This window comes from Scardinius erythrophthalmus (genome assembly GCF_964197995.2).
Source record: "Scardinius erythrophthalmus genome assembly, chromosome: 25".
NCBI lineage: Eukaryota > Metazoa > Chordata > Actinopteri > Cypriniformes > Leuciscidae > Scardinius > Scardinius erythrophthalmus.
In genome coordinates this window covers 1,968,135-1,994,860 of record NC_138245.1, presented here as the reverse complement: position 1 = coordinate 1,994,860, position 26,726 = coordinate 1,968,135, and the positions used below count along the sequence as shown (strand labels likewise).

General features: G+C 39.4%; 1 protein-coding gene across 2 annotated transcripts in view; it reads left to right on the top strand.

Annotated features, from left to right (window-relative positions):
• iars1 (isoleucyl-tRNA synthetase 1) overlaps positions 1–26,726 on the top strand; it is a 126,727-nt gene that overhangs the window by 57,337 nt on the left and 42,664 nt on the right. For both annotated transcript variants that reach the window (XM_081358082.1, XM_081358083.1), the window contains exons 19-26: positions 3,205–3,349; positions 4,874–4,994; positions 5,076–5,167; positions 7,697–7,774; positions 10,290–10,411; positions 13,156–13,258; positions 15,611–15,694; positions 25,917–26,091. In XM_081358082.1, coding sequence (XP_081214208.1) covers positions 3,205–3,349; positions 4,874–4,994; positions 5,076–5,167; positions 7,697–7,774; positions 10,290–10,411; positions 13,156–13,258; positions 15,611–15,694; positions 25,917–26,091 — 920 coding nt within the window. The remainder of the gene's footprint in view (positions 1–3,204; positions 3,350–4,873; positions 4,995–5,075; positions 5,168–7,696; positions 7,775–10,289; positions 10,412–13,155; positions 13,259–15,610; positions 15,695–25,916; positions 26,092–26,726) is intronic.

Genomic DNA, 26,726 nt, shown 5'->3' with positions numbered 1-26,726 from the left:
ATAATAAAAAAAATAGTCAACCTAACATATAAAAATTACACTGCTCTGTTTAAATAGTCAGTAGTAGCCTAATTCGTACCATTCAACGCTGCGCAGCGTAAGCACCGCTCCACTGTGATGTTTCCAAGCACATTTTTTGCGCATGTGAAGAGAATGATTTTTTCCCTCGATTGGATTTCAAGCACATTTTTGCGCATGTGAAGAGAATTATTTTTTTCTTCGATATTGGAACGTGGGTGAAGTACAAAGAAGCCTATAATAAAGAATAGTTTGCCATCCAAATCCATCGCGAATGTTGAAACATTTTGATTCTAATGAGAGAGATACGTGAGCCCAACGCCGCTTTCACTTTCGCTTTAAATTAATTCGTTTTGGCTTGTTTATAGTTATTTTTTATCCTTGTTCTGTTCTGAATATCATTAAACTTAAAGGATAAATCATTGATCAAATCAAATTTTTGTGACATGGCTTAACATTACCGTGACTTTTCGCACGAATTGTCTGTGCACGCAAGGTTATGCGCATGACTCAAACACTGGCAGTCACTGCACCAGTTGTAGGCAGTACTGATCATGAAATCAGAATTTTCTTGTCTTGAATTATTAATCCATTCATTCATTTATGTCTTTTGTTTAAGTTAATTAATATGTAAAAAAAAAAAAAAACTCGCTTGGGGGGCCCCCTGGTGGCGAGGGGGCCCCAAGCAGCCGCTTAGTTCGCTTATGCCTCGGGCCGGCCCTGCTCACACACTCACATACATTCTCATATACACACACACACACACACACTCTCGCACACACACACACACTCTCACTCACTCTCACACGCGTACGCACACTCTCTCACACACACATGCACATATAGCGAATACAAAAATCTGAATGGCAGTTTAAAACATTGAAATACTGTAAATCTTATTATCGTACATCGGCACGTCTACTTGCAACCAATGAAATGCATGAAGATTGATTGTTCAAGGACACGTCAAACTCTGTTGATCACATTCTGCTGTAGTTATTGATCATAACCAACCAGAGCACCAATACTGTATCCACACATGCTTGAGTGCAGCAGGACGAGGAGTCAGAGGAAAATGGCCGCATACACAGTCATAAATGCAATCACAAACTCTTTGCAGATGTCCGGTTAATCACAAACTCCTGACCTACATCATCATGACATCATAGAGATGAGCCTGACCTCACACTCATGTGTGCACGTGTAGGTCAGGATAGGCCCTGTCTGAAGAGTTGAGTTTGTGAACACATCATCTGGAAGAATATGATGCATCATTTCATCATTTTCCACGTGTTCAATGTTTTTTGGCCCGCCGAATACCTTGTTCCAGTAACTCCTGTTTGTGATCCGATGTGGATTCTGATCAATAAGGCCATATTACCGTATAACAATATGTATACGCGATGCAAAAGACTATGCATGCTAACCATTACCATAGTAAACATGGTAAATACAACTGCAAATCATAGGCTCCCACAATCGTGTATTTACTTTATCTGTCAGTACGTCTCGTCACTTTATACCAGATTGTCTGATATTCATATTTAGCTCCGCATATGTCATCAAATAAAGCAACTCTTTGATTTTTTTCAGGAGCTTCCATTGTTTCTCTGACTAATAAAATACCATTTTATTTCTGTGTGACTAATGTGCAATCATGACACAAATCGATTCATTATGATCAATATATCACTTTTTATTGGTAAAACATCGATGCTTGGGTTTTAAATCTTTAAGTAAACTTAAAAAAAATTGCAACAAACTGCTGCATTTATTATGTTCGTTTTGCGATCTCGCTAGTTTCCCGTGATTATTTTTTTTTTTGATGGGTTTGTGTGACGTTGTTCCAGAGAGGCGTGTTTCAGTGAAGCGCTGCGGAGCTTCTGGCGACGACACTTGGCAGATTATTGCTGAAGTTTAAAAAAGTGAACTTGAAAAAAGTTATAAAATTCTACATTTACCATTATGAAAAATGCACAAAAATACAATTTAAATTTTTTATATGAAAAATATATTTTCCAAAACCAAAAAACCAAAGCCACGAATCTAAACTAGCTGTGTCCCAAATTTGAGCTTGATATCTCAAAAAATGATCTTTCAGTCAGAATTTGCTTGGGAAATGTTTCCAAATAGATCAAATTAATTTCCACTGCGCCCATTATGTTTGATTATTTTTTTTCAGGACCATTGAACATTTCTTATCATGTCCAGGATTTTGTGTGTGTGTGTGCGTTCACACAGCAAGGGCCAAAACCGTTACCAAGTTTAGCACCGTTCCGATGAGGTAAAAAACACTAAAAAACGTAAATGCACCAGAGGGATTAAAAAGCTAGATTATCTTAATAATATGTCAGCAAAATGCTGAACAGACAGTTTATTAATGATTAAAATAATACATTTAAAGCCCTATTTAAAGCGGACGGGACTAGTTTAACATGGAGAGGTGATGTAGAGTAATAATTACCATTTTAGTCCTGTCCGAATGTGCATCTCAGTGATCATCACGGACAATATCAGTAAAGATTACGGCGACTTTTACCTTCAGTAAAAAGGTCTGGAAAAATGACCTCAGGTGACACTAATCCTGTGCGAATAGACCCGCTGTAAATATGTACCTAAATATTTAATAATTTCCTGTTTAAAAGTAGTTTACCGCGGTTTTTCAAGTATGGAGACGCTTGAAGAAGCATCAGTTGCGTTCTAGATGCTGGGACGAGTCTGTGGCAAAACTCTAGTGTTTCACACACACCATCAGATCAGAGAGAGCGCACTTGTTAGAGGCACAAAACTTATTTTAGCGTTAGATAAGTGCCTTTTACCAACATGTATATATAAATATAGGTTATATGTGTTTGTGCACTTATATATACAAATATAGGTTATATGTGTTTGTGCACATAATAATCAGGAAGCAACGTAATACACACATGACGACAGGAGTGACGGCGATGCACAAATCGAGTTATCTGTTCACTATTGCTCATACTTAAAGTTATAGGGTTACATCTCAAGGCTGGAATACACTACATGACTTTTAAAATCTGAACAGATTTTAAAATCTAGGCATCACACACACTCACGAGGCTAGTAGCCAAAGCCCTTTCATGTGAACTTTCACGAGGAAAGACGCTCTTCAACCAGAGGAACGGTCCTCCTGATGTGACATCACCTGTTTCTGTCCCTCAGACTGTACCTGATCAACTCGCCGGTGGTCCGGGCCGAGAACCTGCGCTTTAAAGAAGAGGGCGTGCGAGACGTGCTGAAGGACGTGTTCCTGCCCTGGTACAACGCCTACCGGTTCCTGGTGCAGAACCTCCAGAGACTGCAGACGGTACGGCTCTCGGATCACAGCTGTTTCCAACATTGATAATAAATAAGAAATGTGTCTTGAACACACATGCTCTTTGATGAGGCTCTGCAACTCCAAGGCTTTAAAGGAGAACTCCGGTCAATTTTAACATTGAGGTCATTTTATTGTAAATTTGGAGTGCTGTCAGTACAGAGAACAACGAAAAAAATCGGTGTTGCCTACACCGTGTTATCCTCTTTTTAAAATGTGCACCCTGTTGACTTCAATGGGGCAAGTACTAAACCTGCTTTTAGCCTCTTAACATCCTTGATGTGTCATTACAAGTGCACAGGTCATGTGAGTGATTCCTTCAGAGTGAACACGAGTGAATCTGACTGCAGTAGATGTGAAAGATATGGATAAAAATTATGTTAATTCAGCCAGCGCTCATACCTGTGTTTACATCCTGTTTTCGGTCGAAGTCCAAAGTAGTCGATTGTCGAGTTCACGCGCGTGATCATAGGTGCTAAACCTATGCGCGTGAACTCGACAATCGACTACTGTGGACTTCGACCGAAAACAGGATGTAAATACAGGTATATATATGTATATGTATTATAATGAAAAGTTTATAATTGTTTGTTTGGGACATGGCTTTTAACGGTGAGACTTTTGTTTTGTAATCAGGCTTTCAAAAATTATATTAAAAAGTGGGTTTAGATTTATTGTCCAATATATCGGTTATTGGCTTTTAAATATAAAGAATTATCAGTTATCGTATCGGTCAAAATTTTCATATCGGTGCATCTCTAATTAAATTAAATTGATCAAAAGTGACAGTAAAGACATTTATAATGTTACCAAAGATTTCTATTTCAAATAAATGCTGTTCTTTTTAGCTGATTCTTTTTAAAATCACGATTTCCACTGAAATATTGAGCAAATCAGCATATTATAATTTATTTCTGAAGGATCATGTGACAATGAAGTCTGGAGTAATGATGCTGAAAATGTAGCTTTGATCACAGGAATAAATTAAATGAGTAGGGGTTCAACAGATGCATATTAAATGAGCTAGAGAGGGAGGAAAACACAGAAACTGCCAAAAATAAATGGTTTCTGAAACTTGCCAAGGCAGACTGCCAGCCAGCTGAAGATTGAACCTCTACTGAATTAAATTTTGCAATATATTTACATAGAAAACAGTTATTTAAAATTGTAATAAAATTGTAATAAAAATTGTGATTTTTTTTATGTGTTTTTGATCAAATAAATGCAGCATGAGTATAAAATATACATGCAAAGGGGTTGAAATGCTTACATTTTTACAATTATCCTAACATATCAGAAAAAGATCTTCAAGTGAAGGATCATGGGGTTCATCTGTCAAAAAGTTTGGGATTCCTGATGTAGTTGGTGCTTGAATTCAGCATTGACGTGTCGTATTTAAATTCAATGGAGATTTGACAACTAGAAGTGAAGAAAAGATATATTTTTTTTTATTATTTTAAGTGCTTACTATTTGACAAGTATCTGACTGGGCCATGATTGTTTTCCCCTCATTAGGAGGAGGGCATTGAGTTCCTGTACAACGAGAGGACAGCCATCGTGAGCGAGAACATCATGGACAAATGGATCCAGTCCTTCACCCAGTCACTCATTCAGTTCTTCAGAGATGAGATGGGAGGTGAGCTTCTGATTAACTCCTGCGTTTGATGTGATTTGTCAGCAAGGACGGTCTGAAATAGACGTGTGCTCGTGTTTCCAGCCTACAGACTCTATACGGTGGTTCCCAGACTGGTCAAGTTCGTGGATATGCTCACCAACTGGTACGTGAGGACGAACCGCAGGCGTCTGAAGGTAGGCAAGATTCGACTCGCACACAAGCCCAGAAAACCGGTCAGAAATATCCCAGTCATGTTTCATATTTATCAAAAGAAAGAATTAAGAAAATATATTTTTCCTGAGCCTTGCACTTGCTTGTGACCCTTGGGCTAGAAGTGACCCAGATTGAGTTAAAGCTCAGATCAATACACATATTTCATCCCTGAATGTCATTATTCATCCATTGAGCAAAACACACTTAGATTCATCTGTATTGAATCAGTGCTTGGACCATTTACAAGAAAGAAAGAAAGAAAGAAAGAGAGAAAGAAAGAAAGAGAGAAAGAGAGAAAGAAAGAAAGAAAATAATGAAGGAAGGAGGGAAAAAAAGAAGGAAGTAAAGGAAGAAGGTAGGAGGGTAGGAAGGAAAGAAAAAAAGAAAGTAGGAGGGAAATAAGGAGCGAGGCGGGAAGGAATGAAGGGAGGGAAAGAAGGAAAGAAAGAAAAAAGGTAAGAGGTAAAGTATTGGAAGGAAGGAGGGCAAACAATAAAAGAAAGAGAAAGAAAGAAAGAAAAAAAGAAGGAAAGAAAGAAAGAAAGAAAGGAAGATAGGAGGGAAGGAAAAAGAAGGAATGAGGGGAAAAGAAGGAAGGAAGGTAGGCGAGGAAGGAGGGAAGGAAGGAAGGAAAGAAAGAAAGGAAGGTAAGTGGGAAAGTATGAGGGAAGAAAGGAAGTAAGGAAGAAAGAAATGAGGGCAAAAAAGAAGGAAAGAAAGAAAAGAAGGTAGGAGGGAAAGAAGGAGGGAAGGAAGGGAGGAAGGAGGGTAAGAAAGAAAGAAGGAAAGAAAGAAAGAATGAAGGAAAGAAAGAAAAGAAGGTAGGAGGGAAAGGAGGAAGGAAGGAGGGAAGGAAGGTAGGCGAGGAAGGAGGGAATGAGGAAAGGGGAAAAAAGAAGGAAGGAAAGAAAGAATGAATGAATGAATGAATGAATGAATTAATGAATGAATGAATGAAAAGAAGGTAGGAGGGAAAGTATGAGGGAAGGATGGAAAAAAGGAATGAGGGCAATAAAGAAGGAAAGAGAGAGAAAGAAAGAAAGAAAGAAAGAAAGAAAGAAAGAAAGAAAGAAAGAAAGAAAGAAAGAAAGAAAGAAAGAAAGAAAGAACACATTTGAGTGATGCTGAGACTATAGAGTTGAGTTTGGCTAATTCTCTTTACACATTCACATACTGAATAATGAAATGCCCAGAAGAGTCAGTATTCCCATGATGCCTCTGTTTTCCTCAGATCTCACCAGACATTCTCAATATAAAATAGAATAGAAAAAACTGGATATTTTACTCCCAACAACACAAAATGTATATGAATAAAAATATAGAATATACAAGAAAAAAACGTACGTTTGACAGGTTTTGTGAGATTTTCTCGAACTTTTCAATACTAAAAACTGTCCTGATTTTGTGAGAACATCGTTAGATCTCATCATTACGGATTATGATAAACAAGAATGTTACACTCACTTGCATTGAGGACAACTGCTTGCTTTAAAAATGAGGTGTGCACCAGGTGTTCGTCCTGAGCCCGTTTGCCTTCTCTAATATTGAGGAAACGCTTTGCACTAAACCTGGATAATCAAATCTGGACTTTATTTCTCTCTTCAGTTGTAAACGGAGATCTGTGGTCTCAGGAAAGCCACTTTAAATCCTCATTACGAGTCATAAATACAGTGCATGTTCACAATAATAAATAAAATAATGATTTAAACTATGTTTTACATCTGATATACACATTTACATCAAATATGCCATTCTTATTAATGGAGTTACGCACTTAAATTACATGAAATCATAACAGAGAAGTTACAAAAAAATATTTTCTAATAAATAGAAATATTTAGTGGATGCGATGCGATTTTAATGTTTTAATGATAATAGCAGAACTCATAGTCTGAGAACATATTTTCACACAAGTAATGATCAATAATGCACAATAAGGCCTATCTGTTTCCATTAAAAATATAAAGCCATTAAAAATTCTATTTGGCCAGTGGAAAGGATTGATTAAAAACTATCTCTGAAATGTATTTAATACTATTGTAATTTTATTTATTAAAAAACAAGGCAAGGATCGGCTACTAAATGATTTTTAGCAATGTAATGTGACGGCACATCCGCATCCCATATTTCCCAAATGTCTCGTACCGTTAACCATGGAATCACGTGGATGAATATGCATATGCAAATGAGGACAAAACTCAGCATTGTAAGCTCCATATATGGTTATTTCGGGGTGGAGACGCATGTGCACAATCCTGTGTTTTATAAAGGGAATTTTGAATATTAACTTTCAGGCGCACTTACACTTTTAATAAGGATCGTCCGCACAGTTTAATAAATGAGAGCCAGGACCTGCAGGCTCAGACGTGATGCTTGGTGTTGTGACACTGCAGTGTTGTGTGTGTTTAAGAGCGGAGGAGTCAGCAGTGCTTGCAGCTGTTATCCTCTCTCTCTCTCTCTCTCTCTCTCTCTCTCTCTCTCTCTCTCTCTCTCTCTGTGTGTGTGTTCAGGGTGAGAGTGGTGTTGAAGACTGTATCCGTGCCCTGGAGACCCTCTTCAGTGTGCTCCTCTCCATGTGTCGACTGATGGTGAGTCTCGCCAGCGCTCAGAAAACACAGTCAAACACTGCTTTCAGGAGGAGGAGTGTGGCCGTTCTCGGTGGATGGGGATGAAATTATTGAATATAGAAGTGTTGCAATGCTTTTTGAAATATAATTTGTTTTATATTACTAAAACCAAAAAACAAAGGATTTTTTTTTGTACACTGAAAAAATTTAAATATTCAAATTTTCTTGTTAAAAACAATCCTTTACTTTAAATGCAGAACTGTTGAAGATAATTTTTCTTGTTTTAAGCATCAGATTTTTGTGAAGTTTATGCTTTAAGAAACAAACAGACGAATATGAATAACTAAAATAATAATAATAATTAAAAAATCTTTCCTAACGGAATAGTTAGAAAGTTGTTATTTTAATGTAATTTCGGTCTTGTGTGACTTTCTCTTTTTTATATATATATCCTGACCACTGGTTTTAGTGTGATGACAGCGAATGAAAACTAGAGCTGGCAAGCTTCATAATTGCTTAAAAAGTGCCATTTAAAGCATCATATCAGCAGCTCATCTGACCACTGTACGTCTTCTGTAGTCATGCGACAGCTTAGTTTAAAGATCAAACATGTTTATTTAAAAGACAAAGTAAATTTGTAGCAGAGTTCGTTATTGTGGGAAGGAGGAGGCGGGAACCGGCGAACTTTCACAGACTTTAATAATAAAATGAACGAAGGTAAAAGAGAGCAGCCCCTCACGGACGACTGCTGCCACATAAAACAATCAAAACACAACATAAATCCAGGCCTGGTCCTCTCTTGATCTTCACTGTCGTCGCTCCTCCTGTACACGTGTCCTAACTACACGCGGCGCTGCGATAAAAGGTTATTCTCCATGTTGATCAGGTGTGTGTCCTGTCCAGCCGCGACGGCGACACGTGACGATTCTATTTTAGAAACGGTTTCTATTTTTCTGCGACGTCGCGCTGGAACGACAAACACAAAGTGTGGCGATGATGATCTCAGGCGCTGTTTATGAGCTTTATTTAATGTTAAAAGCGTGTCATGTGACTCTGAACATCATTTAGTGCTCCAGCTTTGAGGCTGTAAAAGCAACAATGGATAATTCACCTCAGATCTTCAAATTAAACAAATGGAAACAAGGACGTTCAAACTGTGAACAAACAAGTGTATTCTTTGACAAAGATTGTTTTAGTAACTCAGTAGCCTATGTATTTTTAATAATGTTTAAATGTTGTAATATTTGTGAATTTGATTATGTAGCGACTTATCCATTTTCTTGTGAGTGCCGTCAAGATTACTCTCTGGTGTCGCGAGACTCCGCCCACACACTGTTCTGATTGGCTGACTCCGCCCACACGCTGTTCTGAATGGCTGACTCCGCCCACACGCTGTTCTGAATAGCTGTCTCCGCCCACACGCTGTTCTGAATAGCTGACTCCGCCTGCGCGCTGTTCTGAATAGCTGTCTCCGCCCACACGCTGTTCTGAAGGGCTGACTCCGCCCGCGCGCTGTTCTGAATGGCTGACTCCGCCCACACGCTGTTCTGAATGGCTGACTCCGCCCACACGCTGTTCTGAATAGCTGTCTCCGCCCACACGCTGTTCTGAATAGCTGACTCCGCCTGCGCGCTGTTCTGAATAGCTCTCTCCGCCCACACGCTGTTCTGAAGGGCTGACTCCGCCCGCGCGCTGTTCTGAATGGCTGACTCCGCCCCCATGATGTTCTGATTGGTTGACTCCACCCACACGCTGTTCTGAATAGCTGTCTCCGCCCACACGCTGTTCTGAATAGCTGTCTCCGCCCACACGCTGTTCTGAATGGCTGACTCCGCCCCCACGATGTTCTGATTGGTTGACTCCACCCACATGCTGTTCTGATTGGTTGACTCCACCCACACACTGTTCTGATTGGGTGACTTGATTTATTTTGACGCATCTCGCAGTCGCGACACGTCTAGTGTGGACAGACAAATCACTGGAATCTTATCGCATGGCGTCTGGTTAGGACACGGTGTTATGCTTCAGCTCCTCCGTGAGAGATACGAGAGAGGTCCTGCTCGCCACAATTGACTACTCAAATTTCAGTCTGTTTCTCACACAAAGCATCATATAACTTACAAAAACTTGTATATATATCGCTCAATCGCATCAAGGTGCATTGCGTAATATTTAGGAGGATCTGTTGCCAGAAATGCAATATCATATACATAACTATGTTTTCAGTGGTGTATAAAGACTTTATATAATGAAGAAGTGAGCTAAAGTCAGCGAATAAAACACTGACACAATGATGAACAAGTAACAATAATAATCGCAATAACATTGTTTTACTGAATAATTAAGTGAACTTAATTTCTAAATTTATCTTTGTAAAGAAACCTCATTGCTGAACTGGCTACTCTCTGCTGTCTCAGACGACGACATCACTTCCTGTCGGCCACCGTAACTTCAGTTGTTTGCATTTCGCAACCTCTCCACTAGATGCCGCTATAAATGACACACTGCACCTTTAAGAAGTGTTTCTTGTGCTCAGGCTCCCTTCACGCCGTTCATAACGGAGATGATGTACCAGAACCTGCGTCACCTGATGGACCCAGCGTCAGTGGAGGAGAAGGACACGGGGAGCATCCACTACCTCATGCTGCCACACGCCAGGTACACGCTACAGTCATCATGCTAACATGCTATCGCCCGTTACTGTCATAACATGTATACTATATAAAACAATATTCATAGCCGTTAGCAAACACCTTCTGTCATAATAAAGATGTCACAACATTAGAACGTTTTTTCAATTAAATGAATAACATTCTACTATGTACAAAACAATTTCTTGACACTTCATTAATTGCTATATTAAAATAACGAGTGGAGTTAAAAATAAATAAATAATATAATATTAATATAAATAAATAATTAAATACAGTAATGGTAAACTTCACTAATTATTGTAATGTAAAAATCATTATAGGAGAGTTAAAAATATATAAATGTTGTTTTTATAATTATTAATACAAATAAATAATTTAAAAACAATCATTTAAAACATGTTTGCAAAACAATAAGAGTAAAGTTATATATATAATTTATAAATATTATTGTTATTAAAATGTATGAATATAATACATAATTGAAAAACAATAACTGAAAACTCAACTCATTATTTGTAATGTAAAAATAATGATAATAGAATTTAAAACAAATAAAATATTATAATAATATATTATTATTATGAATAATAATAATAATCATAATAAATAGTTAAATCATCATTTATAATTTTTTATTAAGTACGGTAATTGTAATATAAATACAAGTATAGTACATTTATATAAACCTGATATTAAAATAATATATTATTATTGTTCATAATTTTCACAAATAATAAAAAATAACAAATGGTTTAACTAAATAATTGTAATAAAAATATAATGATAGTACATTTAAAAAATATAAACCTGATATTAAAATATTATTATTATTATTGTTATTATTAATAATCTTAAATAATTAAATGAATCAATTTGTAACTCATTCTTTGTAAAATAAAAATAATAATAGTACAATTTAAAATATATAAATCTAATAATATTAAAATATATTTCTATTATTATTATTATTATTTATTAAAAATAATAATTGAACACTTATTTAAAATGCAGAATTTAAAAGTTAACTGACATTTTTGTTCCTGAAATGATGAGGTTAGCTCTGTTGAGTGAGTTTGAGTCGAACACAAGCGGACTCTTGACAGTCGATCCGTCATGCAGTGTTTCCATCAACACACAGCGTCAGAGATCATGGTGTGTGTCGTGGCGTTCGGGAGCGTGAACACAGTGATATGCAGACGCTGATTAAACTCATAACCTCATTTACATTTTGACAGGCTAGAACTGAGACTAAAATAGTTTTTCCTTCCTTATTTAATGAACTTCATCAGATGTTCTGAAGCCGATAAACACACAGAGCTCTTCCTGCGTCTGGTCGGATGTTGAGACGGACTCTGGTGTTGAAGCATGAAGGCCTGGCTAATACAAATGTGAATTTTTAATATTCGTCGAATAAAAAAAAAAAAAATCCTGAACATACGAATGCAAAAACCGTGCATTCAAATGTTTTGGTTTGTCAAGAGGCGCGGAATGATGCCTACGCCACATGATGACGTGACTGACGCGGTTTGTTTTTGTTAGCTTACCCAGTAAAGCGCACAACGGCTGCGTTGATGATGTAAATTGAAAAATGGCGGGAAAAGTCGTCCTGCTGATGAAAACCCTCTCAGTTGGAGGCAAAAATTGTGCAACGACACACTTGACCAAACCTGCACATCAGTCAGAGCTGAGTGTGTGTGTGTGTGTGTGTGTGTTCATCAGCTGAAACGCACTCGCTCAGATCAAGAGCGTCTGGTGTTTCTGATGATCGATATGTATGTCGTGAGTAGACGTGAGTGTTTCTGAATGGCGGTTTGTTAGTGTGTGTTCATGTAGTTCATTACTCTTTGTGTTGAAGTGTGTTTTCTCAGGTCACTGATGCACAAACACAGTTTAACGCACTAATGTTCCTCGCATGCACATTAAGGGCATTATATCTTACCTGTTTCAAAAGTTAATGCACTTTAAAAAGTGAATGTCAGTTCATTTCAATAAAAGATGTGATGCTTGATTTGGTTTATATTTGCTTATTGCGCTCTTGTGTTCAGAGGAGACGATACAGCACTCTTCCCCTCTAACATCAAGTGTTGCCTTTAGAATTCAAACTTAATTCTAATATTTAAGAAAGAAATTTGAGTTTAGCTTTTGAAGAGTGTGTCACGGTCAGGGCGTGATTCAGTGTGTGAACACACTCACTAGAGCTGGAGTTTGCCTGTAAGCGCTCCTCAGGTCTGTTCCTCCTCACTCCTCTATATTCAGCGAGTGTCCCGTGTTACTGTGCTGTGTGTGTGTATTAATAAGCGCAGAGGTGACCGTGTGTCCGAGACGAGGAGAGGACACTGAGCTCATTCACTGATTAAACATCTCTGCTCCTCAGTCGTCTGGACTGCGTTTGCTGATGGAACCAAAAAACAGTTCAAGGATGGAGCTTTGTGTAATGATTTAACATGATGAAAAGCGTTTAGAAGCTGTTTGACACCATGTGACCTGTGGATGTGACACCTGAATGAACTGAGTAACGGGTGTGAACTGTCACTGGTCTCACGATTCAGTCCGATTATGATTATCATGTCAACGATCATGTCAATGATTCAATCCAAATATGATTATCATGTCAACGATTCAATCCGATTATGATTATCATGTTAACGATTCAATCCGATTATGATTATCATGTCAACGATTCAGTCCGATTATGATTATCATGTCAACAATTCAGTGTGTGTGTGTGTGTGTGTGTGTGTTTGGCAGGGAGTCTCTGATTGACAAGCGCATTGAGAACGCGGTGTCCCAGATGCAGTCGGTCATCGAGCTGGGCCGTGTGATCCGAGACCGCAAGACTCTTCCCGTCAAGGTGAGAGACGTTCATTATTGCCGTGATGAACCCTCAGAGAGTGTGTGTGAGTGTGTGCAACGCATCACAAAACTCACGGTTCGGATCATTTATGGTTTTTGAGACACAGATCGGATCAATGTTCGGATCAGCAAAAGAAATGATATATATATATATACACACAGTCGAACCAAAATCTATTCACACACCCTCAACATTTCTCACATTATCAGTTTATTCGCTATAGTTTAGAGAATGGTACTAAAATATGAGCAGAACTCAGTTGATGTTTGACTGGTTTTGTCCGTCCTTCTGTTAGACTGTCTCACACATGAATTATGTTGAATATCTGTCAGCTGTTAAATTTAACTACACAATTAGATAATACCAGTTTAGCTCAACCAATCACCAAGCAATGCTTCATTTTGTTCAGTCTGTGTGTAAAAAGAGCATTAGCAATTAAAGACAACACACTTCAGCGACACATGATCAGCTCAAAGTGTCCCAATCATTATTGGGCCCAAATTGTTATTAGTTTTACTGGTAGTCTCTGTATGAAGAATATTTGGGTATAATATGTCACAGTTTACTTTATTTTGCTCTCATCACTTACAGAAATGAACTATAGTGTCCTGATCACACTAGTAAAGAAATATGAAAAATGATATCTGGTGTCTGAATAATGTTTGGTTCGACTGTATATACACCGATGCGGGCAGACAGAAGACATTACAAGCAGAGATGAATACTGGATAACAAAGTGACAAAGTCTAACAGTAGTATTCAGGTACAGAAATTAATAATTAAGCCTAAATGTAAAGTAACACTATTTGTTCACTGTAGAAACTAAATATAGTTTAATCTTCGTTAAAGCTGTATTTTGTTGTTTTATTAAAGGGATGGTTCAGAGTAAAATCAAACCTTTGCACCATGACCTCGAGCCAAACCCCCCCCAGAAACCTTTTCTCCTTGGTCGAACATTAATAAAGTTAGAGCTTATTCAGAGATATCAGCCGGATGGTTTAGTGCAGGCGCTAATGGATCCAGTGATGTATCTGGTAAATTACCGCACTAATAATGCCCAGAATGGCACCAAACTTCTACAGTCGTACAAATACATTCTGTACTCATGAAACGAGGCATTGGAAAGTTAAAGTACATCAGGAGTTTATTTAAATAAAATGCTTTTCCCAAATCACGGAAGTGACGTCGGTGTCCGGGTTAGCGGTAGCATTAGCCGTCAGGCAAGTGTTATTTAAATAAACTCCTGATGACAAACTTTCCAATGCCTCGTTTCATGAGTACAGAATGTATTTGTACGACTGTAGAAGTTTGGTGCCATTCTGGGCATTATTAGTGCGGTAATTTACCAGATACATCATTGGATCCATTAGCGCCTGCACTAAACCATCCGGCTGATATCTCTAGATAAGCTCTAACTTTATTAATGTTCGACCAAGGGGAAAAGGTTTCTGGGGGGGGGGTTGGCTCGAGGTCATGGTGCAAAGAACCCTAGGGTGATTTTACTCCGAACCATTCCTTTAATATTATTGACATAGACAACAGTAGGAATATTATTTTTTGACATGCGCACACTGCACGAATATACAGAGTTTGCGCATAATAACTATTCTCCTACATCAGTTCTTTATTTGTTTTAAACAGCAGACTTAATATTTATCCATTTCTGGTCATAATTGGGAGACGATGAGCGTATGAGCCGTTGTGCCGCTGCTTATATTGATCGTCTGTGGATGAGAGTCTGGAACACTGGTGGGACGTTGCTCCACTTCACAGACGCAGGGAAAGGAGGATTACAGAATGACGGGACACTCGTTTATTCATCAGGAAGAACAGCTCGTTCTGTCACACGGCATTACGCTATTTCTACATCACTGCACATGCGCAGTCCTTTCAGTTTCGGTTTCAGTCCGATCAAGTGTTCACATGTTCTCTCGATCGGATTAGAAAAGGAATAAACCCCCTTTCAATCGGATCGAAATCCCAGTCGGATCGAGCTCGATCTGATCGATTAAGGTGTTTTACATGAAGGCTTTTCAGTCCGATTGAGCCGCCGATCCCATTACTGACGGATTAGCTGTTTGCATGTAAACGTAGCCAGTGTGTGTGTGCATCTGTGCGCACAGATGAATGTGGAAATTGGCAAAACATAAAACATCCAAATGATAAACTTTCACTCTGTGATGGTTTAATGTATCAGGTAATCCGTGAGTCACACGCGTGCCGAGCCGTGTGGAGCTGATCCGTACGGGTCGCGATCACCTGAGACCCGCTGCACCCCTGAGAGCTGAGCCTGAGCATGTTGGAGTCACTGCATGTGTGTGTGACGCGAGTGTGTGTGTGTGTTTTCAGTATCCGCTGAAGGAGGTGGTGGTGATCCATCAGGACGCCGAGGCTCTCGCAGACATCCAGTCCCTGCAGAAGTACATCCTGGAGGTCAGTGTGTGTGTGTGTGTGTGTGTCTCAATCACAGCAGTTATCATCATTTAGCTGCTCGCTCTTTCCCATGAAAATACAATTACCGGTAATGAGGACTGACCAATGATGTCTCGGTTGACTTTCATAGGAGTTTAATTATAGATATCTACAATAAACTTTTTTTAAGTATAATTCAAATACTATATATAATTATTATTGTATATAATAATAAATTATTATTATTATTAAAGCCTGTGTAGTCAATAATTTTCTGATCTTTTCTCATCTTTGATCACCAAAATGACACATTTAAATGTTTTTTCCTTGAAAAAAGAAAATCTTCATGCCTTAAAATATCTTGAATGTAACTCGACACCCTTGCCTCATTTAGTATGCGCAGTTCTATGAATATGCATGTTGCTATTGGCTGATCTCATGTGAGTGACAGGTTAAAGCCCCGCCCACATCATCAGAGAAGAGAAGAGATGCTGCAAGAGGGTTAGTTATTCTGATTCAAGATTACCAAGAACATGAATTTAAAACAATAATGATGAATAATTTATAATAAAAATGTGAATTTAATAGTGACTTAAACCAAAGCACAGTTGGATCAGCTCAGCAGGGCCCTCTGCTGGTGTGGTGCCCTTGGCAAACATGTTCACCTTATGTATCGACGGCTACATCACAGCGCTCTTCTGGTGTGTGTGAACACACACACGTGTGCAGTGAGTGTGTGAGCAGACGCTCAACCGGTGTCCTTCATCTCCAGCCCCTGCCGCAGTGATTTATGGGTGGGCTGAGCCTCCGAGCTAAAATTAGCTCCTCTGTCTCCGTGTCTGCCACGCTCGATTGTCAAACACCCCTGTGGAGAACGCACACACTCACACACACACACACCATTGATCCCAGCGCTAGCTTCAGTATTCACCATGACCCACTCGACTCACAAATATATTCATGAGAAAATCACCCGGATGAAAGATGATGAAACTGGACGTTTTTTTCCAGTTGCATTTTGCTTTGCATTATTTAGCGAGAGATAATCAGTTATTTAAATGCATTCATATCCAGCAGCAACAGAGATGCGTTTTTAACCGTTCACTGACGTACAGAGACCGCTGATTTTTCATATCTGTTGTTTTGAATCAGATCATAATGCTCTTAAACGGATGGATCTGTTGGTGACACGGGGTTTAAAGTGCTTCCTTTCGGCGGGTTTAAAGCACCGCTCTGTGTGGTTCATTAGATGCCATGTTTTATTCAGATGACGTTTCTGTGACTCAGATGAACGTGTGAGGCACAAACTCAACCATCTGACTTGTTTTTTTCTCCTGCTCTCGCAGTGTGAGAAACACAAACGCTGCAGTCACCTGATTTAATGATCCATCTCCCACTGCAATACAGCAAACACTGAACATGTCTCTCACTGGTGCTGTAAAACTTCAGAGCGTCGCTGTCAGGCAGAACCTTCCCAGCAAGCAATAGCCGTCATTTCTCCGTCTAGGTTAACTATAGACCCGATATAGTCCGGCTATGAGGAACACACTTCCAGCCAAAATAACCTTGAATTCGGTTACATGTCGTTTTTGCCAAAATAACTTGCGAGATGAGATGTATGATACTCCATCATGAAAGCAAAGTCAACAGTGATTACAAGCTGTTTGATTTCATTTCTTCACTCATTTCATTTCTTTGCTGTCTAATTGATGACTAGTCTATTCTCGGGCGATGGTTTAATCGTCTATTTAATTATTCAGACGTCTGGGCTGTGTTTGGAGTCGTCTTATTAGACGTCTTTTAAACGCAAAATTGCTTTCTGGATTATATATCCTTGTTTCATAAATCATATTTTCCTCATATTCTCCATTTTTGCGGCTCCTCTCTTCCCAGTCTGTCAGTAACGCTCTGTTTAGTTCCTGTCTCTATGAAGCCCCTCCTCCTGAAAAGCACACTGTGCTCTGATTGGTCGGCTGGAGCAGTGTGTTGTGATTGGTCGAGCGCTTCGAGTGTGTTTGGGAAATGTCCCGCCCCTTACCATAACCACCAGTTTAACACACTACTAACTAACTCAACCAGGCCCCGCCCCTTTATTCTGCGCATGAATTATTATAATGAGGAAGAAACTCAAGACTACAATGGAGGCGTTTCAGGAGTTCAGAAACACTGACACTGATATAGAGAAGAACTGGAGCTTTTCATGATCAAACAGCAACAGCTAAACAAATTTAGACATGTGAAAAAAGCATAAGTCCCAGATCAAAGATGATCAATTGTGGCAATTTCTGTGGTCGTGGCTCCTAAACAGTGATCCTACATCGTACAGTGAGAGACGTTTTCATGGTCATGTGACCAAAGATAGTCTGCGATAATTTTCTTGACAGTGTCTTAAATTTCGTAAGATCATCTCACAGTGTGTTTGCTGCTATGACCTACTTCTACTGACTAGTCAGTGATGGACATTACTGTACTTAAAGTCCCCCTGAGGTGAAGATCCAGCTTTTAATGTTGTTTATGTGTCTATGAGGTGTTTTTAATCTGCTTTAACACAAACCATGTGTAAATTCATAAGTCGACAGCATTGCTGAGTATTTCCTCCTTAAAACTGCAGTGAACCAAAGACAGTCTCAAAAACACGCTTTGAAATCGCTGGTGTTTCTGACGTCACAAACTACCTTGTAACCAATCAGATCAACGTGTGATCGTCAACCAGTGGATCTCTGAGCTGAGCGAGTGAGTGGAGGCGGGGCTCATTTGCATATTCATAGAACCACGCATACTAAATGAGGCAAGGGTGTCGAGTTACATTCAAGATATTTTAAGGCATGAAGAAGAAAAAACATTTGTCATTTTGATGAAATTATTGACTTTAAGTATACAGTAGTAAAATTTTCAAGTATCTGTACTTTATCAGAGTATTTTTATTTTTGGAAACGTTTACTTAATATTGTACTTTTTACTCCACTGCATTTCCGAAAACATGTCGTTCCTCGTCATTTTGAACTGAAGCCACTCCGAGGCTGGATAGCGGTGTCTGAATAATGAATGAGCTGATTCTTTTCACTTAAATCGGTTCACAGGTTGCACTGAACCGATCCGAAAGCATCTGTTATCGAGACAACGACTCACTGATTCAGATGATCAAGAGATGAGATTAAGTCCGACTCAAAATGAGCCGAGAACGGGAGATCCTCTGAGCTTGAATGACTAATGGCGTGAAAAGTTACTAATGCTGTCGTTTAGTATTTATTATTGTAAATGAAAATCATATTTAGGTCACGATTGTCAGTTGTTTGTAACGAGCTGTTTAAGCCCACTGTAATGCTTGAATGTGGGCACGTCCATACAGTATTTGTGCATTTTTGTCTAAACAAAGAAGATTTTAGGTAAAAACTAAACATAACATTAAAATAACGCAAATTAATGCCCATGCATTTCCCCCGCTGCCGTAGCAGTTTCAAATGATATAAAACTAGTATGTTTGCATGCGTTTATTTTAACGTTAACACATTTTCCCAATGTGAGGTCTGTTTTTATATTGCATGTTTATATTTGTCCATACATATTCTACACACATTTTGTTTTTCCTCATTTTAGTATACTATATTATATATTTTGTCATTTTCACTTTGCAAACTTGAATTATCAGTAGTTATCAGTGTAGGACATATTTTGTTAATAAAATATGTTTTCTTACTTCCAGAGCAATATAAAATATAGCTGCGAGCAGCGATTGCGGGCCCAAGCCGGTGGCACCGCCACCCTGGTGCATTTAGTTGCACTAAAGGCACCGGGGTGGCGGTGTCACCGGCTTGGGCCCTCCATCGCTGCTCGCAGCTATATTTATATATATATGTATATATATATATATATATATATATATATATATATATATATATATATATATATATCGGACAAGTAATATTCTCTGTCTTGTCACTTTAAAATATATATATATATATATAAAATTCAGAGGCCGATTTTGCAAATAAATCCACATTCAAACCAAAATATCTGACTTCCTGTTGGTCAGAGCTAATGACTGTAAATTAGAAACTTGTCCGGCTCGATGAGACCAATATATGTACTGATTTTTGTAACTGTGGGTAAAAGTAACCACCCCCATTTTGTCAAAAGCATTTTGAAAGTGACACAGTTCCTGTTGCCAGTTGGTGGCGCTATAACTTTGACTCACAATAGTTTCATCCATCTGACCGGCCTCTTACCACGAACACACTGCTGAAGTTTCATCAAGATCAGTTAATGTGTGCAGAAGTTATAACACTTCGTGTCTCTCTTTTCGCGCCATAAATTCGTTTCCTCGCCACGGCCAAACCGTTCGAGATATCAAAAATCCGTCCGCAATTTAGCATCCTCAATGTCTTGACTTCATGCACACCGAGTTTGGTGGGGATGGGATGAATTTTCTAGGAGGAGTATTTCACATTCCACAGCAAGCGTTTTCCAAACAACCCATAATAGCCGACTTCCTGTTGGGCTGGCGTAAAACTTGACAGAGGGAAAGTTGTTCGGCAGGATTAGATCTATATGTGTACCGAGTTTCATATTAATTCATGCAAGCGTGTTTGATATATGGACCAAGTTTTCAGACCCCGTTCAAGGGGGCGCTGTTGAGCCCCCCTGCCACGCCCATTTCTGAAACTTTTCACATGTCTACTGGCTAATAAATGTGATGTATCTGTCGAGTTTTATCCAATTTCAAGCATGCTAAGAGTCTCAAACGCATCCGAAAAGAATATTAAAGTTTGATGCGTTGCCACGGCAACAGTATCTAAGATATCAATAATCCTTTCACAGGTCTGCATCTGCCATGTGTCTACATTATACACATAAAGTTTGAAGCAAATCGGGTAAACATAAGAGGGTGACTTCAAAGAATTTTGAAAGTGACACACTTCCTGCTGCCAGTTGGTGGCGCTATAACTTTGACTCACAATAGTCACATCAATCTGACCGGCCTCTGAAAACGAACACACTGCTGAAGTTTCATCAAGATCGGTAAATGTATGCAGAAGTTATAACACTTTGTGTTTCTCTTTTCTCGCCATAAATTAGTTTCCTCGCCACGGCCAAACCGTTCGAGATATCAAAAATCCATCCGCAATTTAGCATCCTCAAAGTCTTGACTTCATGCTGACCGAGTTTGGAGGCGAGTGGATGAATTCTCTAGGAGGAGTACATCAAATTCCACAGCATGCGTTTTTCAAACAACCCATAATAGCAGACTTCCTGTTGGGCGGAGCTAATAATTTAGAGTGCGGAAGTTGTTCGGCCCGATGAGATCTATATGTGTACCGAGTTTCATATTAATTCATGCAAGAGTTTTTGATATATGGACCAAGTTTTCAGACCGTGTTCAAGGGGGCGCTGTTGAGCCCCCCTGCCACGCCGGGTACCAGCTTCAGCCCGGCCCTGATGACCGTGGGCTCTGACCTGTGTGCAAAGTTTCAAGAGTTTTTGAGCATGTTAAGGGCCCCAAAAGCCCCTGAAACCTTGAAAAACAAAGATTAAATGGAATAGACAAATCCCCCCCACCCCCTCCACTAGGGGTGGGCGATATGACCTAAAATTAATATCACGGTATTTTTCATCTTTTGAACGGTGACGGTATAATATCACGGTATAACTTTTTTTTGGTACATTTTGGGAGGAGTAGCCTGTCCTGTCTCTCTTTAGTATGTGAATAAAGTTAATATTTTTATAATATAATAAGTAAATGGTAGGTATCCTTATCAAAAAGAGACATGGGAGAGTATTATGCATTCTCAACATTTATTTTGCAAAAAACCTAAAGATCTTACTTAACAGTGTACAACAAAACAAAAATTAGCAGTGTAATAACTAGGGCTGTTTTCGACTAAGGATTTTCATAGTCGAATCTGATTCGTAAGATTTTGCCGTAGTCGACTGATAGTCGAACCTTTTTTTTTTCTTTTTTTTTAGATAGCAGCTAGATTTTTTCCATTTCAAACAAAAGAGCTAAAACACATATATCACACATATATTATAATATTTCATAAACATGAGGAGCAATATGAGAGAGAAATTTGGTGATCGTTGTTTAGGTACATTAAACCACGTAAAGCTTTTTAACGCACATGAGAACCGCGTGGAGTCAACTCACACATGAGAACCGCGTGGAGTCAACTCGCACATGAGAACCGCGTGGAGTCAACTCGCACATGAGAACCGCGTGGAGTCAACTCGCACATGAGAACCGCGTGGAGTCAACTCACAGCCGCTCCGCAGCCCTGCTGAAAATGTGAAGCAGAAACGCTTAATATCAGATAACGTCCATAATAATTGGACTCCGGGTTCGATTTTTTTTACCATTTTCAGTGGTTATGAGGAGCAATATGAGAGGGAAATTTGGTAATCGTTGTTTACATTAAACCACGTAAAGCTTTTTAACGCACATGAGAACCGTGTGGAGTCAACCCACAGCCGCTCCGCAGCCCTGCTGAAAATGTGAAGCAGATTTTTGAATACATTTTTATTTATTTACATTAGTAAGCTACAGGACATCGTCTTTCAAAACATGACCTGCGCGAAAGCGAAAAAATAAATAAAAATGTACCCAGCCCTTCTGAAAATGCGAATGCGTCTCTGTCCCCAGCACATTTCAAACCAAACTGACGCCCATGTATTCGACTATGAGGTTCATAGTCGAATCAGACCTCTCCGAATCGAATCGTCGAATCCATTAGAAGTCAGCCCTATTATTTAGAATTAGATATTATTGATGTAAATGCAGCCGTTCAAGGAACATAATTGATTACGGTATTGACGGTATTAGAAAATCCATGTCGTGGCGCAATGTCACACCGGTGATGACTATGACACCGGTGTACCGCCCACCCCTACCCTCCACACACACACACAGAGACAGAGAGAGAGAGAGAGAGAGAAAATTCTCCAGAAAATCCACATTCAAACCAAAATATCTGACTTCCTGTGGGTCTGAGGTTATGACTGTAAATTAGAAAGTTGTCCGGTTTGATGAGAACAATATACATACCAAGTTTTGTAATTCTATGTAAAACTAAGCCCCCATTTTTGACTAAAGGTGGCGCTACTGAGCCATTCCACCACGCCCGTTTCTGAAACTTTGCACATGTCTACTGGATAATAAATGTGATGTGTCTGTCGAGTTTCATGCATTTTCAAGCATGTGAAGAGTCTCAAAAGAATCCGAAAAGAATATTAAAGTTTGATGCGTTGCCACGGCAACAGTATCTAAGATATCAATAATCCTTTCACAGGTCTACATCTGCCGTGTGTCTACATTATACACATAAAGTTTGAAGCAAATCGGGTAAAAATAAGAAAGTGATTTCAAAGCATTTTGAAAGTGACACACTTCCTGTTGCCAGTTGGTGGCGCTATAACTTTGACTCATAAAGGTCACATCCATGTGATCGGCCTCTTACAACGAACACACTGCTGAAGTTTCATCAAGATCAGTTAATGTATGCAGAAGTTATAACACACTTCCTGTGTCCCATTATTCGCCATAAATTCGTTTCCTCGCCACGGCCAAACCGTTCGAGATATCAAAAATCTGTTCGCAAGAATTCATCCTCAATGTCTTGACTTCATTCACAACGAGTTTGGCGTCGATCGGATGAAATCCCTAGGAGGAGTATTTCACATTCCATTGTATGCGTTTTCCAAACAACGTATAATAACCGACTTCCTGTTGGGCTTTTGTAAAACTTAGAGCACGAAAGTTGTGCGGCCCGATGAGATCTATATGTGTACTGAGTTTCATATTACATGCAAGCGTGTTTGATATATGGACCAAGATTTCGGACCCCATTCCAGGGGGCGCTGTCGAGCCCCCCTGCCACGCCCCAGTACCAGCTTCAGTCCGGCCCTGATGGCCGCGGGTTCTGACCTGTGTGCAAAGTTTCAAGAGTTTTTGAGCATGTTAAGGGCCCCAAAAGTGGCAAAAAGGCAAAAAAAAAAATAATGAAAAAAAAAAAAAAAAAAAAATCCTTACGAAAACACTAGGGCCTTCGCCCTTTCAGGGCTTGGGCCCTAATTAAGTGTCTGCATAATCTTCCTTATTGCTGGCTACTTAATTATATACCTATAATTGCAAAATATATAAATGTATATCAGTTTATTTATATATTATTCTAAGTATATAGAATTGCACAATAAATAAACATTCATCAATCAGTACGTTTTACATGTTATACTTAAGTGCATTAAAATTTTTTGTACTTTTACTCAAATAAAATAGAAAAGCACTTAATATTTAAAGGTATAGCGGAGGATCTTTCCGAATTTTAGATAAGAACCGCCCTCTCCACTTTTTGAAAAAATGCACATGCGCAACACACTACCTGCTCCCGAGAGGGAACGCCTATTAAACGTGTGCGAGGTTCTCCTCGTGCACGCTCTGTTTACAAGTTGCTGTCGGCATCGCTCATACAAGATTACTTTCCAAAAGAAGATTTGCACTTTTTCTCCAAATAGCATGCCAAACTTTACCTTTCAAGTAGAAACTTCGCGACTGAGGCATCAGTGGAAAGCCCAACCTGTGTTTTCAGCGCACGCCATCGTGTGAAACAATCTCCCCAAAACACTCTGATCTTGTTTCTCTCTTCTGAGGCCTTTCTCTTCTTCTCATACAGTTCGTACAAACTTTTTCTCTTGCGACCCGCAGACATTTTCAAAGGACCCGGTGAAACGGCGAGCTTCAATGAATGGCTGAGCTCTAGCTCACCACACATAAACACCTGAAAGTGCGCATGCGCAGAAAGCGGAAACTAAGGGACGAGCACGTACGACGGCCTTACGTAAACATATCACCAGAATGATTGACACTTAGGTGGACCAATAGTTTACACTACCCACCCGGAAAAAGAAAATCCTCCGCTATACCTTTAATAGTAGGGATGCACCGATATGAAAATTTTGGCTGATACCGATAACAAATAATTATTTTATATTTGAAAGCCGATAATCAATATATTGGCTGATAAATCTAAATCCAAATTTTTTATATATTTTTCAAGAAGCTGATTACAAAAACAAACGTCTCACCATTAAAATGCACGTCCCAAACACAAAATTATGATGTTCTGATTATAATTTTATGTAGCCGATATGACAGACTTGCTGCACATGTTGCACTGAACTGTATTTTCCTTTTTTAAGTGATTTAATCATATTTCAAGCAGTTCATAATCATCATGTTGAACAGTGCACATCTGAAGCGTCTCAGCTGAAGGAAATAATACATTATTTATCGGCGTTAATATATATAGGCAAATTTTCTTTTTGGGCCGATAACAATAACTGATTTTGCCCCCTCCAACCCCTGCTTATCTCTGAGCTAATCAACAAAGCAAACGCATCTTCCTATCATCTTGATCCCGCTCCTACTGCTTTAATTAAAAAATATGCACCTGTTATCTCACTGCCGATTTCACTTCTCATCTCCCAACTACTAAGTACTGGTGCTGTTCCTCTGGAGTTAGAAACTGCTGCTGTCGCTCCTGTCCTACAGAAAGCTGGCCTCGACCCCTCTGACATGGCAGACTACAGACCAATCTCAAATCTACCATTTCTTTCGAAACTGCTTGAGAAAGTGATCACTGTTCAACTTCAAACACATTTGTCATCTAACAACCACTATGAATGTTTTCAATCCAGTTTTCGCTTCCTCCACAGCACTGAGACAGCACTTCTTAGTAGGGCTGGGTATTGACACAAATTTCACAATTCGATTCGATTTCGATTCACAAGCTTGCAATTCGATTCGATTCAATATTGATTATTTTGGATACCAGGTACAATACATGGCAAATTTCAAATCTTTTAACAAATCTCTTCACTAATGCTGTAAACTATGGGAGTCAGTTGTAGCCTATAGGCTTCATTAGCCTACTATAATATTGAAGGTAAAAATTAACTGAGTCTGTTAAATGTCTGTGATTCACTGGTCAAAAACCACCCTTTGAGCTTGATTTCGGTAAAATGTTAATAATATAATGACACGTGCAAGTGTCTGATCAGTGGTAGTGTAAAGCCACAATATCAACAATACAGTTGTTTTCAATTTCCTGAAAAGCAGCGGTTTTGGTTTCTGCCTGACGACGGCGATATCTAACCCTTGCACTTTGATTAAATGTACATTTTTTGCAGTTAAATTACATCTTGTTGTAAAACTTGTCAATCTCACAGCAGCATGACATTGTGTTTTCTCCAGGAGTTGAACGTTCGCCAGCTCACGCTGTCCTCCGACAAGGACAGATACGGCATTCGTCTGAGAGCTGAACCCGATCACATGGTTCTGGGCAAACGCCTGAAAGGAGCGTTTAAATCTGTGACTGCATCCATCAAAGACCTGAAGAGTGAAGAGCTGGAGGCCTTCCAGAGGACAGGTACCGCTTACTGTCAATCAATCACTCACTCACTCACTCACTCACTCACTCAGTCACTCTCACACACCCAGTCACACACACACGCTCGCACACACTCACTCACTCTCTCACTCACTCACTGTCACTCACTCACTCACTCACTCACTCACTCACTCACTCACTCACTCACTCACTCACTCACTCACTCTCTCACTCACTCACTAAGTCACTCACTCACTCACTCACTCACTCACTCACTCACTAAGTCACTCACTCACTCACTCACTCACTCACTCACTCACTAAGTCACTCACTCACCCACTCACTCACTCACTCACTCACTCACTCACACTCACTCACTCACTCACTCTCACACTCACTCACTCAGTCGCTCACTCACTCACTCAGTCGCTCACTCACTCACTCACTCACACACACTCACTCACTCACTAAGTCACTCACTCACTCACACACACACTCTCACTCACTCACTAAGTCACTCACTCACTCACTCACGCACACACACACACACACACACACACACACACACACACTCACTAAGTCACACACACTCTCACTCACTCACTCACTCACTCACACACACTCACTCACACACACACACACACACACACACACACACACACACACACACACAC